General features: G+C 44.6%; 1 protein-coding gene across 2 annotated transcripts; it reads right to left on the reverse strand.

The window, feature by feature from the left end:
* Positions 1-5,998: 5,998 nt before the first annotated feature.
* mazb (MYC-associated zinc finger protein b (purine-binding transcription factor)) lies at positions 5,999-14,693 on the reverse strand. 2 transcript variants are annotated; one of them, XM_080049387.1, is made up of 7 exons: positions 13,878-14,693; positions 13,568-13,700; positions 11,047-11,153; positions 9,920-10,167; positions 9,129-9,192; positions 8,743-8,914; positions 5,999-8,311 (listed from the first exon to the last, which is right to left on the reverse strand). In XM_080049387.1, exons 1-7 carry the CDS (start codon positions 13,908-13,910, stop codon positions 7,971-7,973), a joined length of 1,098 nt encoding a protein of 365 aa, XP_079905513.1. In that variant the 5' UTR covers positions 13,911-14,693; the 3' UTR covers positions 5,999-7,970. The 2 variants fall into 2 exon arrangements, with proteins under 2 accessions (XP_079905513.1, XP_079905512.1); XM_080049386.1 differs by having other exon boundaries at positions 10,765-11,153.
* Between the last annotated feature and the right edge of the window lie 1,788 nt (positions 14,694-16,481).

Consider the following 16,481-nt stretch of genomic DNA (forward strand, 5'->3'; position numbering starts at 1 on the left):
TGCCGCTGCTTCCAGCTCGGCAGATGCAACGTTGACTCAACGCCGTGGACTGCTGCGCCAGCTCGTTCTGTTCCTACAGGTCCAGGCGGCAGCTCTTGACACGATGAGAAATCTGCACCAGTCACTGACTGCACTGCATATTGATTACAGGGTTTAGTTTTCTATGCAGGGTAACGTTGAATGCATTTCTCATACGGAGGCTATCTATTTCAGCTGCATCCTTAGTGTGCAATGCCCAGTTCAAATATGTAGTAGCCTAATTTACATGCAAACAAAGGGACTAAGCATTAATGGAATTGATTCAGAAAATAACTGGAGAGTGGCACTTATCTTTGACAGTTTACTCATTTGACCTTTGAACAATCAATTATCAATCATTAGCTGCACATTTATCAGAGTATTCTTGATATTTGTGTTGGCTCAAGGTCCTGACTTGTTGGTTGCAGTCAGATTGCATATTGATCAATAGGCTACTCCATTCAGGCTTTGTAGTGAAAAGCCAGCCCTGTCCTTGTGCAACAGTGGCTTTCCTATGTTTCTACAACTGAATAAAACCTTTACAATACTACAAATAAATAATTTAGGTTGAGAAGTTACACAATTTGGTTTATTTTTATATTTTTTTTAAATACATTTTTATCAATTTGTGTCAATTTCAAATAGTTTACTCACTGCTTATGCATTGAATAGCTGTGAACACAGACGCAAGCAAAGACTTTGGTATGTATGCAATAATAACACATTTTTTAAACCGAAAGACGTCACACAGGAAAGGTGATATTGTGTGTCGACATTGAGAAAGAAACCTTTTCTGTGATATTGATGACATAACCATGGTTCAAAGAGATTTAATAAGATTGTTGGGAGGGGGGGGGGGAGTCTAGTAACTTATGTTGCAGCTGTGTCAAATTGTCCACATCTGGCCAGTAATTAATTGGAAGTCTTTCCACTTATATGTCTTTTGGGTCATGCAGCAGCTTAAAAAGGTTTGCTTTGACGAAAGCGACTTAATATTTCTATAAGACTAGGGACTTTTCTGCTTTCAGAGAGGCACAGTAAATGGCCCTTTCCGTGTCAACCGGAGTCTAGTTTGTTGGCATATGAATGAACTGAGTTAACATTCATTGATGATCCTTAAAGACCTACTTCACCGGTGGAAATTAAGGTATATTGAACTCTGAGATTCTATGTAGTATAAATGTGCAATTTTTTTTAAAATCAGTTCATCCTATCCTGAGAAAAGGCAGAAAGAGTGTTCTATTTCATCCTTACTGACCGCCAGAGGCGGTGCATTAAGCACTGGATATATCCATCTAGCGCATGCGCAGTTCGAGTACCTATATCAAAAAAGTCACCTGTGACCCTTGTGACACCGGAAGGGCTATATAGCCCGGTGTCTACAGAGGATCTGTTCCTTTCATCTTCTCGCGACGCAGTAGAGTACCGCGTGCGGACAAAGAGTTCGGAGTAACGGGTGAGCTTGTCCTCCAGGGGATGTTTAGCTGTGAAGCGCGGAAGGAGCTATCGCCGCTACTTTGATGGAGGGTCAGCTTAATTGGCTTTCCCCTACTGTGTGTAGCCGCTAAAATATAACTTCCCTTGTGAATGATAGAGACAGCTCGGCTGTTTTCTGAATTGCCGAATTTTTTGTCTGGTAAACTTTTTCGTAAAAAAAAAAAAAGAAAAAATCTCTTTTCAGTCACTTATCGGTGAAGGCTGCGCTCTCGCGTCCGCTCCTGGTAACACTGCTGTGTATCTGTTTTCAGTCACTTATCGGTGAAGGCTGCGCTCTCACGTCCTCTCCTGGTAACACTGCTGTGTATCTGTTTTCAGTCACTTATCGGTGAAGGCTGCGCTCTCACGTCCTCTCCTGGTAACACTGCTGTGTGTTTCTTTTTCAGTCACTTACTGGTGAAGACTGCGCTCTCGCGTCCATTCCCGGTAACACTGTCTTGTGTTTTTTGAGTAAGTATCTTACTGGTGAAGGCAGTGCTTTCGCTCCCTCTCCCAGTATTCTGCTGATGGCCATGATCGCTGACCCTCGTGTCTAGGCTTTGAGCATTTGCGGGAGGGCCTTACTAAGAGGGACTGTATGAACTGCGGCTCCATGCCCTTGGCACTCAGGGTGGCTAGACTGGCAGCGGCGGAGCGTCCGACGGCTGTCGACCTTCCCTCAATGACACCACTTCCATCGGCTCAGCCCGGCCGTTCTTGGAGTCGGGGTAGAGCAGTGCCCCCCCACAGGAAAAGGGCTAGGAACGAACTAGCATCCAAGGTGGATCGCTTGTCGTCCGACATGGTGAGAATACAGGAGCTCCTCTTGACCATGCAACCTGGGGCGGTAGCTGGCGACCAGCCTGACCCTTCCGTGGGGGACGCGCCCGGCATGGATGATGTCCTGTCTCTGGCGGCTTCAGCGAGCCTCTTTAGTGGGGAGGGAGCCTCGAACACTTTTGAGGAGGCCTCCCGCTCCTCTGCTCAGAGCTCTGAGCGCATTACAGAGGGTAACCCCATCCGTCATCCGTGCGGCTCTGGCTCGCCTGGGGCTCGATGCTCCTCAGGCAGAAGTGGCTCAGCCTAGCGCCTTTTTCAGGTGCCCTGCCACAGCCTCTTTCTCTGTCCCTCCTTCGGAGGAGTACTTAAAGGAGCTACACGTGTGCTGGAAGGATGCCAAGGCTCTCTCCCGTCCTAGTCCCAGTGCTCTGGCCTTGGCTGCCATGTGGGATCCAGCACAATATGGGCTGGGTCGCAAGCCCGCCATTGCCTCCCTCATTTTGGCTCCCGATCAGGCTTTGCTGCCGGATGCCAGGTGTCCTCGGCCCCAGTGCAGGGTCACAGACGACCTGCTTTCAAAAGCCTGCGACGCAGCAGCGCGTATGGGTCGGATAGGCAACTCCCTCTCCCACCTAATGCTGGCACTCTCGACTTCGCTGCAACAAGCTGCAGTTGAGCCAGCTACAGTATCTCACAAAAGTGAGTACACCCCTCACATTTCTTCAAATATTTCTTTTTATCTTTTCATGGGACACTGAAGAAATTACACTTTGATACAATGTAAAGAAGTCAGTGTACAGCTCATATAACAGTGTAAATTTACTGTCCCCTCAAAATAACTTAACACACAGCCATCAATGTCAAAAGTGCTGGCAACAGAAGTGAGTACACCCAAAAATTAAAATGTCCAAATTGGGCCCAAAGTGTCAATATTTTGTGTGCCCACCATTATTTTCCAGCACTGCCTTAAACGTCTTGGGCATGGAGTTCACCAGAGCTTCACAGGTTGCCACTGGAATACTCTTCCACTCATTCATGACGACATCATGGAGCTGGTGGATATTAGAGACCTTACTCTTCTCTACCTTCCGTTTGAGGATGCCCCACAGATGCTCAATAGGGTTTAGGTCTGGAGACATGCTTGGCCAGTCCATAACCTTTACCCTCAGCTTCTTTAGCAAGGCAGTGGTCATCTTGGAGGTGTGTTTGGGGTCGTTATCATGTTGGAATACTGCCCCGTGGCCTAGTTTCCGAAGGGAGGGGATCATGCTCTGCTTCAGTATTGCACAGTACATGTTGGCATTGAATGAACTGTAGCTCCCAGTGCTGGCAGCACTCATGCAGCCCCAGACCATGACACTCCCACCACCATGCTTGACTCTAGGCAAGACACGCTTGTCTTTGTACTCCTCACCTGGTTGCCACCACACACGCTTGGCACCATCACCCATGGGCGCCATTCCATTCCGCCGGGAGATGGTCACAACAGACGCTTGTCTCTCAACTGTTAGAGCCACCGTTTGTATTGGTAATAGCAGCAGGGTTCACACTGAGTCTATTTTCTTCCATTCAGTCACTTACTGGTGAAGGCAGCGGTCTCGCGCCCTCTCCTGGTAACACTGCTATGTGTTCCACTCAGTCACTTACTGGTGAAGAGAGCGCTCTCGCTTCCTCTCCCGGTAACACTGTACAGTGATAAGCTACTTTGTTGTTGAGGCAGCACGTCAGCTCCCCTCCAGCATTTGTAGCTGCTATTTATAGCTTTCCTTGTTTGTGGATAGAAGCAGCTAAGCTGTGTTCTAGGTTACCACATTTGTTTGGTAACTCTTTCTTTTAAAAGAAAGGGGAAAGGTGTTTTTCCATTCAGTCACTTACCGGTGAAGACAGTGCTCTACCGGTAACACTGCCGTGTTGGTCTGCTGCTCAGGCTCTGCTGCAGCTCGCTGGGGCACCCCACTGACAGGAGGGACCTCCTGTTACAGTTGGGGGGTCAGATCTGGCATCCTGACCCACGTCGCCTTCAGCTCTGGGCTTGGCCACTACAGGGCCCGACTCACTGCTGAGTGATTGCACCTCCAGGGTTACTGTCCTGAATGCCAGGGCAGCATCAACCAGGAGGCAGTTTGGGAACAGGTGGAAACTGTTCTCCAATTGGTGTGCAGCTAGAGCTGTGGACCAAGTGCACTGCGCTGTGTCCCCTGTTCTGGAGTTCTGCAGCCCCTCCTGGATAGTGGCTGCTCTCACTCCACCTTGAGATTTGAGGTGGCTGTTATCTGCTCCCCTACACAAGGGGGTTGATGGTGCCACGGTAGGATGCCACAGGTTAGGGTCCCTCTTTAATTGAGGTGCTTTGAGGCTGCGTCCCCCTAGGGCTCTGGCATGGGACCTCCCACTGGTCCTGGAGGCCTTGTCACCTCCCTCTAAGCCTTCGGTCCAGAGGAAGTTGAGGTGGCTGTCCATGAGGGATGCAATTTCACTCTCCATAGCCCCTGCAAAGCGGGTCGGAGAGTTGCATGCCCTATCTGGGAACGGTACATGCCAGAGGTGTAACTCTGGCTCATGTATCACCCTGTGGCCGGAGGCTGCGTTCCCACCAAGTCGCTTCCACCTTAGCCAGCACATCCAGCTGGCACGCTTGCCTTCCCCCCCCCCCCCCAGCTGAGGAGGGCAGGTCTGAGCTACTGTGCCCGATGCGGGCTCTTTGGACTTATATTTCTGCTACCACCTGTATTCGTCAGTTGGATCAGCTCTTTGTTTGCTATTGTGGCCCTAACAAGGGTCAGGCTCTAAACAAAGCAGGGGCTGTCACACTGGATTGTTCATACCATTGCACATGTCCATGGGACTAGTGGATGCCCCCCGCCATCCATTCAACCAGGAGTGTCTCAGCATCATGGGCTGCCCTGAGAGGTCTGCCCCTGAGGACCATCTGTGCCAAGGCGTCGCCTAAGCACATTTTCCCCATCCAATGGGGGTGGTCCTATGCCAAGCTCTGCTGTCTCCAACCAGTGAGCTGATTGCTTGGATTCTTCGTGACGTTGTTGGTATTGCCCATCCAGTGCTTAATGCATCAGTAAGGATGAAATAGAACGCAGAGTTACGTATGTAACTCCGGTTCTATGAATCCTGGATGACCGCCAGAGTAACAGGTCACTCAGAAGTCTCGTGGTTCGCGAGAAGATTCTGGGAACAGATCTTCTGTAGACACCGGGCTATATAGCCCTTCCGGTGTCACGAGGGTCACAGATGACTTTTGATATAGGTACTCGAACTGCGCATGCGCTAGATGGATATATCCAGTGCTTAATGCACCGTCTCATCCAGGATTCATAGAACCGGAGTTACATACGTAACTCTGCGTTTTATGGTCTCACTGTCTAACCCTACATTTTACTAGTGTGACATCACACTAGTAGAAATGTAGGGTTAGAATAAACACGAAAGCTGGGAGGACTGAGGATAGACTGAGGGAAGAAAAACCTGTATGATAATAGAAATTTTATAATGATAGAACGCTGGTTCCGTATGGGTAAAGTATTCATTTAAGGATGATCTAATCATAGTGACCTGGTACATCCTGCAGAACTTCAGCATGCATTTGTACCATTATTACAAAGTGTTACAGGCGATGATGACTAAAATTATTGTCTGTGATGTGAAAGCAATTATCTGCAGTAGGTGAACAGATCAGCACACAAAAACAATGACGTTTACTCTTTTTACTTTTAATCGTCCAAATTACAAAATAATAACATGATCTCTAGTTCATCTACAAAATAACGTAATATTTATGACTGTAGTAAGCATCGTTTTTTGTTGCTCTAACAACCTTTTAGACATGCATACTGTAAATATAAAAATATAAATATAAATACATCCCATTAATATCCTTAATGAATCCATGACTAAGATTTGAAATATTTCGTCATAAAATAATTAAAATGCAGTTGAGTACGATAAGGCATTAAGATGTATCACAAGAGCTGTACAGAATCCTAGAGGTATTATTATTTTTTCTTAGTGTTATGGAGAATAACCTAAATTAACGTATTTTAAAAAAAATCACTACTTTTTCTCAACAGGAAGAACATATTTCCAAAGAAAGGGAAAAGAAAAGAAAAAGGAAGGAAGTAAGAAAGAAACAACTACAAATTTCAAGGAAACATGTTAACACAAAACTGAAAAAGCACTCCAGTACAAAACCAGGATTTTGTTTACAGCATACCAAGTGGTGTTGTCAAACTCCAACTGTACTTGATCCTGACCTATGACTTTATAAGCCCTTTCTCAAACACCACGTCACTCACAATAGAACTCAAAGCAACAGAAAACGGACAGGTGACCGTTCTGTATGTGATTGATAATGACTCGCGCTCAGAATATTATGTGCTATACAAAGTTAAATGACTAAATCTAATGCATAAGTTTCACTAATTGGACTGGTACATAGAGAAAACAAACAAAAACTGACTATGGCAATGACAGTTACAATCAAATGAATGGCCGACGATGTTAAAAACGTTCTGAATAAAATCAACACTTTTTTATATAATACTTTTTTAGTTTTGTTTACAGCCAACTAACGTATCAGAACAGCAGTGTTTTTCTTTTACCATGGCGGCTCCCTAACAAGAAGCATGACAGAGCTAGCTTACTTTCATGCAAAAGGTTGTTTTTTTCTGGTGCAAGAATGTGCCATGTCAGAAGCTGAAGTGTTGATTAGCAGTCATGTTTCTTTCCTTTTAACTTTTTTTTTTTCAATCTTATGGCCTGATACAGACAGGAAGACTCAGAGCAAGAAGATAATCCAAGAAATCTCAAACCCATTTTGATCCTCGCAGAATCAAACAATAACTATTTAAGGTGCTTGACACTCCTGAAACGCAACTCCTCATCCTCATCTCGGTACCGTTAGGAAAATAAATTAACAAGTACATCCCACAAATCCGCACTGTCCACGACGCGTATTGGCCTCTGTCCTGATCTATAAAAAGCCATCTAGAGACTTGAGAAACGGGCGTTACAGCTTTTTGAGAAAACTAAACGTTTATTTCAGTTTTGTGAAACAAAAAACAGGCTAACATGCTAGAGGAGCCCTGACTTATGCACACCCAAAATGCATAACCTCCCCCCCTAATGTGTTTTTATGAGAGCTATTTTCTCCCCTACCACCTTTTTTTAACGCAAGCCATTTGTATTCTTAATAAGTGAGTTGGAAAATGGAGGTAAAGATCAGAGCTGGTGTGAGATATACAGTACTTGGTGCATTTGCAGAGAGCAGCCGATGCCAGGGTTGAGGGGAGGGAGAAAGAGAGAAAGGGCAGAGGTGAGAGTGATACAGTAGATGCTCACAAAACCACAGTTTCGTTGGAGACTTAGATGCACGGGAGCATTCAGGAATATTCGGACAACACATCCATGTCTGTCGTTAGTGTCTGTGAACCTGCCGCGGCCACAAAGGTCCTTCCTTCCGTGACTTTTTAATAAAATCCTTTTTCCCCCTTTTCTCTTGATGCTCCAAATCTGCAGCTGTGAGGTGATACACCCACCCTTAATCCTAACCTTACCTATAAGTGGGCGTCATGTACAAAAAAAAACTGAAACCGGAAGAGCATCTACGTGTAACCTTAGCCTTTCTCTAACCTTTGCCCTCTGCTAAAGGGACTGAGATGGTTATTGCTCAGCTCTCCCTGCTGCTAACTATGGGTCTGTGGCGCGGCGATGCTAGAGCAGTCCGTGACCAGCAGGTCCACCACTGTGTTGCCGGTGACGTACACGGTGGGCGCTGTCACCATGTTGCTAAGGGAAACAGAGCTGCTAGCGGCCACGTTGGAGGTGATGGGGCTGGGGGCGCCCTGGCTGTTGCCGTGGGTGCCCATGTGCCCCTGGAGCTGGGTGGGCGTCTTGCAGTGGACGCCGCACAATTGGCAGACGAGTATGCCGCCGGAGGACGTGCCAAAGCCCCCCGGACTGTCCTTCCACTCCTGGCCGTGGTGCTTCTGGGCATGGACACGGAGGTATGTCAGCGTGGTGAAGCCTGGGGGAGGACAGAAGAGCGGACGTGACGCTTTTTGTTTTTTCAGCCAGAGAGATGTTATAGCAAAGGTTTGGTCAGCAAGATGATTATGTCCCAAAATCTTCTAAAGGAAAGCGAGTGAAAGTGAGACCACAGGTTGCACCGCAATAAGGTAATGTATTTATATGTGACCGTTAATAATGGTGATATGAAGAGGGTGAAGTTAACTTTTCCGATCTGCTTGCCATAAATAATTTTGGCCCCGGGAAAATTGTTTAACATTTAAAAGTTCCTCGTAGGAGGTTTAAACAGATTAACCTGCTCTTTTACACAAAGCTAGAACAATATTTTGAAGCATATAGCAATATTGAAGTAATGAGCTGTAAGATGCTTTAAAGCTCCACAAAGCCGAGGATAACGTCAACGAGAAACTAAAGTGTGTGTGTACGTACTGCGGTTGCAGAGATGGCAGGCGTGGTGCTGGGACTGGTTGTGCACCCTCATGTGATCTGTGATGTAAGCAGCAGACAGGAGCTTGCCACATATGTGGCAGGGGACCTTCTCCTCGTGGCGGATCATATGCGCACGCAAACGATCCTTCGTGGCAAAGCTGGACTCACAGGTCTGAAAAAATTTAATGGATAGAGAAAAATGTAAAAAAGGAAAATCTTCAGCACATGAACATGCTCTTTTAGCAGTTAACCTTTACCGTTCAAATAACTTTTTTTTATATTATATACATAATAATATGTATGAACCCATACACAGGTAAACATGGTCATCAGTTACATGGAAAAAAGATGCTGTGTTATAATTAAACAGTGTAAGTGTGACGTACCGGGCATTTGAAAGGTCGCTCTGAAGAGTGCACCTGTCTGACGTGACTGTTTAGATGGTCGGGCCTTTGGAAGGAAAGGGAGTCAAGATGTTAGGAAAGGTGATGCTTCCAGTTTTCACGCTCAAAGGAGTCTACTGTGAGATTGTTCAGGAACATTTGTGGTTCACCTGGGTACAATTTTCTTTCCTAATTCCTTAAAATAAAACAAAACCAGCATGCTATCATATATGCTAGCATATCTTCCTTGAAGAGCAAATTTGCAAACCAGTCAACAATAAGCCGATTCCCTTTGTTTCAAAGATGTGTGAGACAAAATCTAAAGTCATTGCTATGAGCTGAAGCTAACATTAGGCTTCATAAATCATAGTTAGCCAAATTGGTTAAGCTTGAGACAGCACAGAATTAGGGCTGTGGATTTTTGTCTGCTGTCCAGCTCATACAACAGGAACAATATTAACGGATAAAGCTGTTGATATACATGTGGGCTGTAAGAGTTGTTCTGTTTTGTGAAACATTTGAACACAAAATTTAAAACAAATTAGGTCTCAAAAAGCTTTGGGATCTTGAATAATCTAAAAAGTGGTCATGTTCTTATGTAATTTTTTGTAGAGCAGCAAGATAGTAATTTTTAAAGGTGCTGGTAGTTGGTGGATTTGTTGTTTTTGGGCAGAGCCAGGTTAGTTGTGTGTGTTTATCCTATTCTTTCCATTCTTAATGCTATGCTAATCTAAGATAGTAGAAGCTTTACGCTTCAGCAACAGTACTGTCATCGATTGTTCCCCGTGTGTCACCTGGAGAAAGCCTTGCCACAGTGGGGGCAGACGTAGGGCTTCTCCACGCCGCCCTGGTGGGAGCGCACGTGGTGGCTCATGCGGTCCTTCCTCTTGAAGCGCTGCTGGCAGATGGGACAGGAGAACGGCTTCTCGTCAGAGTGCGACAGGCGGTGGCGGTTGAGGTGATAGACGTCGCGGAACGCCTTCCCGCACGTCTCGCAGGCATGGTTCTTTCTCACCGGGTTAGGGTTGGGATTGGAGGGCCGCTAAAGGCGCAACAGACAGAAGCAAATAAGACACACTACAGACCGATGCAAAGTGTTTTTCTGACGATATCTGCGCAAAAAAAAAAAAACTCATTCAGGGTCAACTTTTTGAACATTTGGAAATCTTTTTTTTTAGCTGAGACCATGCAAATGCGCACAGAAATGTTTGCCTGGATTTCTACCAAAGTCCATAACTTGTGCAAAAATATTTCTGACAGTTTATTGGCAGGTTAGATGAAATGCTACTACCCACTGGATTTGAAGTCTTTACCTGTGTTACAGAGAACATGCAGGAAAGCGTGAGGGAGGAGAGAGGGGAAGGGGGGACTTCTAGCACGATGTTTCTCAAACTGGGGACCACACAGCGAAACACTGGGATGGAATGGTCCCTGAGCTGGATTATTGTACACAGACATTTTGTCAAATAAATACAAAACATGGGAGAGAGTTTCACTAGTGTCCCCAAAACTAAATAAAAACACGGCAGCTGAGCTTTAACCATCCCATGCGGCCAGGCAGCTTCAGAAACAACATGCTTGAAGGGTTTTTTTGGGGTTGTTGACGACAGACAGCCATCTCCACAAGGCCCTGACCCACCTGTACTGTCGCCCCTGTGGCCATGACGACAGCAGCAGGAGGCGGAGCATGGGGGTGAACACTAGCCATTACGTTTGGCATGGCAAGCCCTTCACCATCCTGACTACCCAGGGGAGGCTGCTGCTGGGCCCCTGCCAGCACGCGGGGAGGGGCGAGAGGGGGAGGTACGGAGAGGTGCAGCAGAGAGAGGGGCACAGTGGGCCTCTCCGCCCTCCCTCCGGCCCCCACCGCTCCCTCCTTTGCCCCCTCCGCCTGCTCTCTGGCCCTGTCCTTCATGCGTACCCCGGTGTGGACCGACTGGTGCCGCCGCAGGTTGTAGTTGTTCTTGAACTGCTTGTTGCAGATGGCACAGACATGGGGCGCACGGGTCGGTCGGGACACTGGCTTCACTGGAAAACCACAGGGAAGGCGGGAGGGAAACAACAAAAGAGGAAGAACATTGTTAATTTTAAAAAACATTTATAAATCGTTTAAAAAGCTTTCAGGCAAATTGAAAAAAGAGGTTCAAAAAGTTTTTAAATTGTGTTTGTAAAGTAACTGATGTAAAAGTGAACGTTAACTAGGAAATATTCACATTCCAGATATTAAGGCTTTGAAGTTTTGACATTTTTTGCTTTAAAAAAAATAAGACAATTAATCTATTCAAAAAGAGTGCCAGCGCATTTTTATGGTCGAACAATTGATTGACTTATTGTTTCAGCCCTAATCATAAACTTCATCAGGGCTCAATCTAGAATGTTTCTTAGGTTTAATCATTTAACTTTTAAGTAATTTTGAAGTTTGCATTTGTAAATATTTTAGTGTGCAAAGTTTGAGTTGTTACCGCATCCTCTTGCGGTTTAAAATATGCTAATCATACCACCTTTATTAAAGGAGCTGTAAGCAGGCCTGCCCAGACAAATGACTGGGCCCCTGAAAAGGTCCAGTCATTGGGCCCCCTTTACTCATACTGAACTTGTATCAATGTGCATGATGCGCTTATTCCTACATAAACACATACCTGTACACAGGGCCGGTTCTAGCCAGTTAGATTAAGGTGGGCTACTGGAAACAATAGTGGGCAGAGACACCGATGAAAATTTAACGGAAATGTTCTGCTCTTGCAAGATCTCTGCACCTGCTTTTTGGCACATTTACTGTAACTTTTCCTGTAATGTAAGCTTTTAGACACACCAATGCTGTAGGGGGGGTTTACCATGATAGCACTGCTACCAGAAGTTTACCTCATCAGTATAACAACCATCTGCCACCTTCATTTAAAGGCTAAATATGTAATTTTCTAATTTTCTTAGAAAATAATAAATAAAATATACAGAATAATTTCAAAGACACCTCAAAACTTGATGAAATATCACAGTATCTCTAAATTGAAAATACACTTCTGCTAGCAGAAATACTGATATTAAGGAATTTTCCGGGGGTCTAAAGCCCTTGAAAGTTCCCTTTTTTTCCTTTCTTTTCTGGTACCCTGATGTATGGCCAGATCCTGGCATCACTGAGCTTGCTAGGTTAGCTTGCTCATCATCAATGCATGCAACAGTTTTGAGGGGGAAAAAACGACCCATGATACTTTTAGTTTTTCAATATAAAATGTGATATATTTTACCCAAGTAACAATGAGTAAAATGTTTTCTTTTATAGAAAGTTCTCTTGCAAATATAGCGTTCATAATAAAGGTTGGCTAAATTAGGTAATCTGCAAAAAAAAATTTAGCTAGAAAGCTTTCCCACTTTCTACCCCTTATGGGCGGCCCTGGCTGTAAGCGGAATGGTTCTTTTAGCTAACTTCCTGTCAGTTACTGCAGTTAGCAGTCCCCTCGCTCGTCCCTACGTCACCACATTAATGCACTGCGGTCTTCGAGCAGCAAGTTATATAGCATCATCTCAGATCCATAAGTGTGATAAAACATGATAAAAACCATCTAAACAGACATTGGGAAGGATTTTTACCTGCTCCGCCATTGTAGGCGCATACACATTCACCCATGTGTCGCTCTGGCGTGCACCGGTAGTGAGACCATGAGTGAGACGGGTGCGGACGGGTGTCGGTTTGTAGCGTTCTCTCTTGTGATTGGATAAAATTTCGGGATACTACTTAGAGTTTAATTGCTTATTACATACAGAGCAGCTGACTAAGAGATTGGTTTTATGAAACGCGCACATCGTGTAAGTGATTACTGTATGAATAAAGAGTGATTTAACACTTATATTAATATAAATAAACCGCTTACTTCACCTTTTAAACAAATAAATATTGAGACACACTTAGAAGCTATTGAACGTCTTTTAAGTTTCTCTAGGTTTTGCCTTAAATTTCGCACAATTTAGAATTTAGTTATTGTTTATAGGCTACTGCTTTTTTTAATCCTTTGTTTTTAAATTGCACTGTGGGTTGGAGAGAAACATATTTTCAAGCCTATGTCTGGCACTTATAGGAGAAATTGACAATAAGGTTGACATTGACTTTGAATATCAATTCCTTTGCTTATTGTATGACATCATATGTTCAAACCTGGAATTTGAAAGTCTGAACGTGAACAATTCTATTTGAGCAAGCAGATTTGTTTTGCTTGAAGTTAAATCTTGTAAACTATTGAAATTTAGTTTTTGAACATTGGACACTTGAAATTGGTCAAGTGACATTTTTCACCTGCAAATCACCAAAAGGAATGTCACTTCATCACCTGAATGACTTGAGTTCTGCCACTGATTTACAAATTAAGAGTTTGGTGGTGTAATTTTTATTTTTTTTATTGTTGCTGGCTGATGACAGCTCTGCAGGTGTGGAGTGCAGTGTCCCTCACCGGGCAGGGGCTCCTCATTGAGAGCGGCGGTGTCCACAGTTGAAGGAGGCTGTGCCATGTGCTCTGTGGGTGGGGTTTGGGGCATGAGCTCTGATTGGAGACTCCCCTCCACTTGGTTTTGGGTGGGAGTACTCTGGAGAAGCGAGCAGAAGGCCATCACCAAATGTAAACACAAGTCACAGCATTATCTCGAGGTGCTACATTGTTACACAAGATGTGAGGGGCTGCCGGACACACGCAGACACAAACACACTCACACAGAGTCCAAAGTGAGGAAATGAGGGCCAGGGTGCCTGCACAACGAGCCTACCTGGAAGAGGAAATTGCTCCAAGCAGCGTCCATTTTGCGCCACGGCGATGGAGATTATGAAGTCAACGGCTGATTGAGATCGAGGAGAGAAGCCTTTGCATGTTTTTTTTGCTCAGCCCGTTGGTGATCGGGGGAGCAAACAGTCGCCTGTTCTGCAGCACAAACGACGGGCTGCTGGATTTGCTTAGCGGTGGAAAAAACGCGAAAAAAGTAGTCTTCAAAAATATGTTTTTTTCTTCTGATTGAGGTAGCCTAATGCTAAATTAAAATGCACGCAGCTGTTGACTAGCGCAGGCTGCAGTGGGAGCAGGCCAGCTCCAACAATGGCCTGTTTCTCTTTCACTTAGGTTTCTAATTTGAATTATTTAAAAAATAAATAAATAAAAACTCTGTAAAAACGCAATATCACACAACAAAAAACTGCTTTCCAAAAATAAAATAAAAAATAATGGCTCCCCCAAAGTATCGCATATTACATTTGAGCAATAAACATAAACCAGGCTGCGTGAAATAAATGCATTTTCCACGCAATAGAACAAATATGGGTTATAGCACACGGCGGGTCATGCTTTGTTTTTAATTTATGAGTCTATTTTCCCGATTTCCCCCCCCAATAGGCCAATCGGGTGTTTGTCGAAGCCTCGCTGTTGGATTCAAGCCCTGACCCCGGCGAGCGGCGCTCTCGCCGGGCCGCAGCCTATCGCTCCACCTCGGCCGTTCAGCTGCGAGGATGTCATCTTTCTTTTTTTATCGCCCGCGCTCCCTCCTCCCTCCCTGTCTCTTTCTTCCTTTTCTTTTTTAATTCCTCTTTCTTCTCCCCCTCCTCTCCTTTTCTCGCACCGCTATGTCCCACTCGCTCTTAAAGGGATCGGGTTTCCTCTTCGGACACCCCCCTCTCGTTTCCGTCTCGAGCCCGTCCTCTCCCGTTCCTTCCTGGTTTGATTATGCCGACACAAAATGGTGTTTTTCTCCATTCGCTCCACCTCCTCTTTAGGCCAGCTGGAGCAGATCACGGGGCTATTACACCGTAGCGACAAGCCACCACACACTTTCTATTAACGGAGACATGGCAGACGCATCTTAAAGGGGAGTGCGCACAGATCCTTCCAGTCGTCCTATAAGAATGATGTCAGAGTCAGAAATAGCATAGTGGCCTACACAGGACGGACAGCAGCTGAGGATGCAAACACAATAGATAACAGATGACCCATTCATACACATATGTTAAAGCAAGAATAACACAAATGATGGTGTTGTTATTACAGGCGACATAAGTGGAGAATCTATAGGCCTATAATAAACGAAGCAATTGCTGCTTTAATGAAAAGTCTAGGCACACAAAAGTATACAGAATCAATTAATAGTGTAAGCTAATTAAAAGGTAAAATCCTCCAAACTGACTGTTTCCAGTGCCTCAAATGTGAATATTAGTTGGTTTTCCACGATTGCTCTTTGACTATGGTTATTTTGTGAGTCAAAATAACCATAGCCAGACAAAATAAGACAGTTTTGCTATTCTCTGGCATTTTGATTAAATGATTATCAAGGAAAATAATGCTGCAATTTTTCTTTTTTTAATAGAATGTTCTTTTAGTTTAACCGTTTGGTGGAGGTAGCCTATTCTTAAAGTGGGATTGTAAGGGGTACCTTTAGTTATTTCCCTTATGGAGATGGAGTTCATTGCAGTAACCTTCAAAAAGTCCTTCTCAATACTTACATTTTCTAACGACATTTTGGGTCTGACCTACATATTCTGTCAAATATGATCGAAAACAAAGAACAGCATTACATATTCACAGTTGAGAACCTTGAGCAGAGACGGTTTTTGACATTTTCCTTCCTAAAAAAATAATGAATGCATCATCTTTAGCTGATTAATCTTCTGACAATGGACCAAACAAATAGCTTACTTACTGGTTTCAGCTTTTAATAATAAAGTCTTCTGAGTAAAATACATCAAATCAAGACAAGTTTGTGTTAATATCAATTTATTATCTTTTTTAAATGACAATTTTTTTTCAAAGCACCCCATTTATTTTCCAATACATGTGTCAAGAAGATACCCTTCTTCCCTCTCCTCCCCGAGCTTGGAGTTGCTTGACTTGAATATTTAATAAGGATTTTGACTGCATCCCTTCCCATCCCAACCCCAAACCCAGCCATTCGAAAACTCTGCAAAACACAGGTGAGCCTGCGTTGCTTCTTCGTCTTCATCTTTCATTCGGGGCGTGACACTGAGAAAACGAGATTCCTCCCTGCCCCTAGCCACCACCTCCCACACTGACAACTAACCCGTCTAAAAGCACTACCACATTGATCCCCACCCCACCCAACCCCTTCCCAACACAAAGGCCATCCCGGAAACCCCGCCAGTCTTCACTTTATATAAGGAGTTTTATGCATGCACTGAGATTTCCAACCAAGCATAAAGTAGTAGGTTATACAGGGGAATTGTCTTGAGCTGGTGTTTCTTGAGTCATACAAACAGCAGGGTGATTATCTTTGTTTTTCTCCAATAATAATAATCAAAAAACATACAACAAATAACAGTCCAGTTATTACTGATGCCAGCCCACAAAAGGGGAGATGGAGCCTTCAGAGGCA

Source organism: Ammodytes marinus, assembly GCF_949987685.1.
Source record: "Ammodytes marinus genome assembly, chromosome: 20".
NCBI lineage: Eukaryota > Metazoa > Chordata > Actinopteri > Uranoscopiformes > Ammodytidae > Ammodytes > Ammodytes marinus.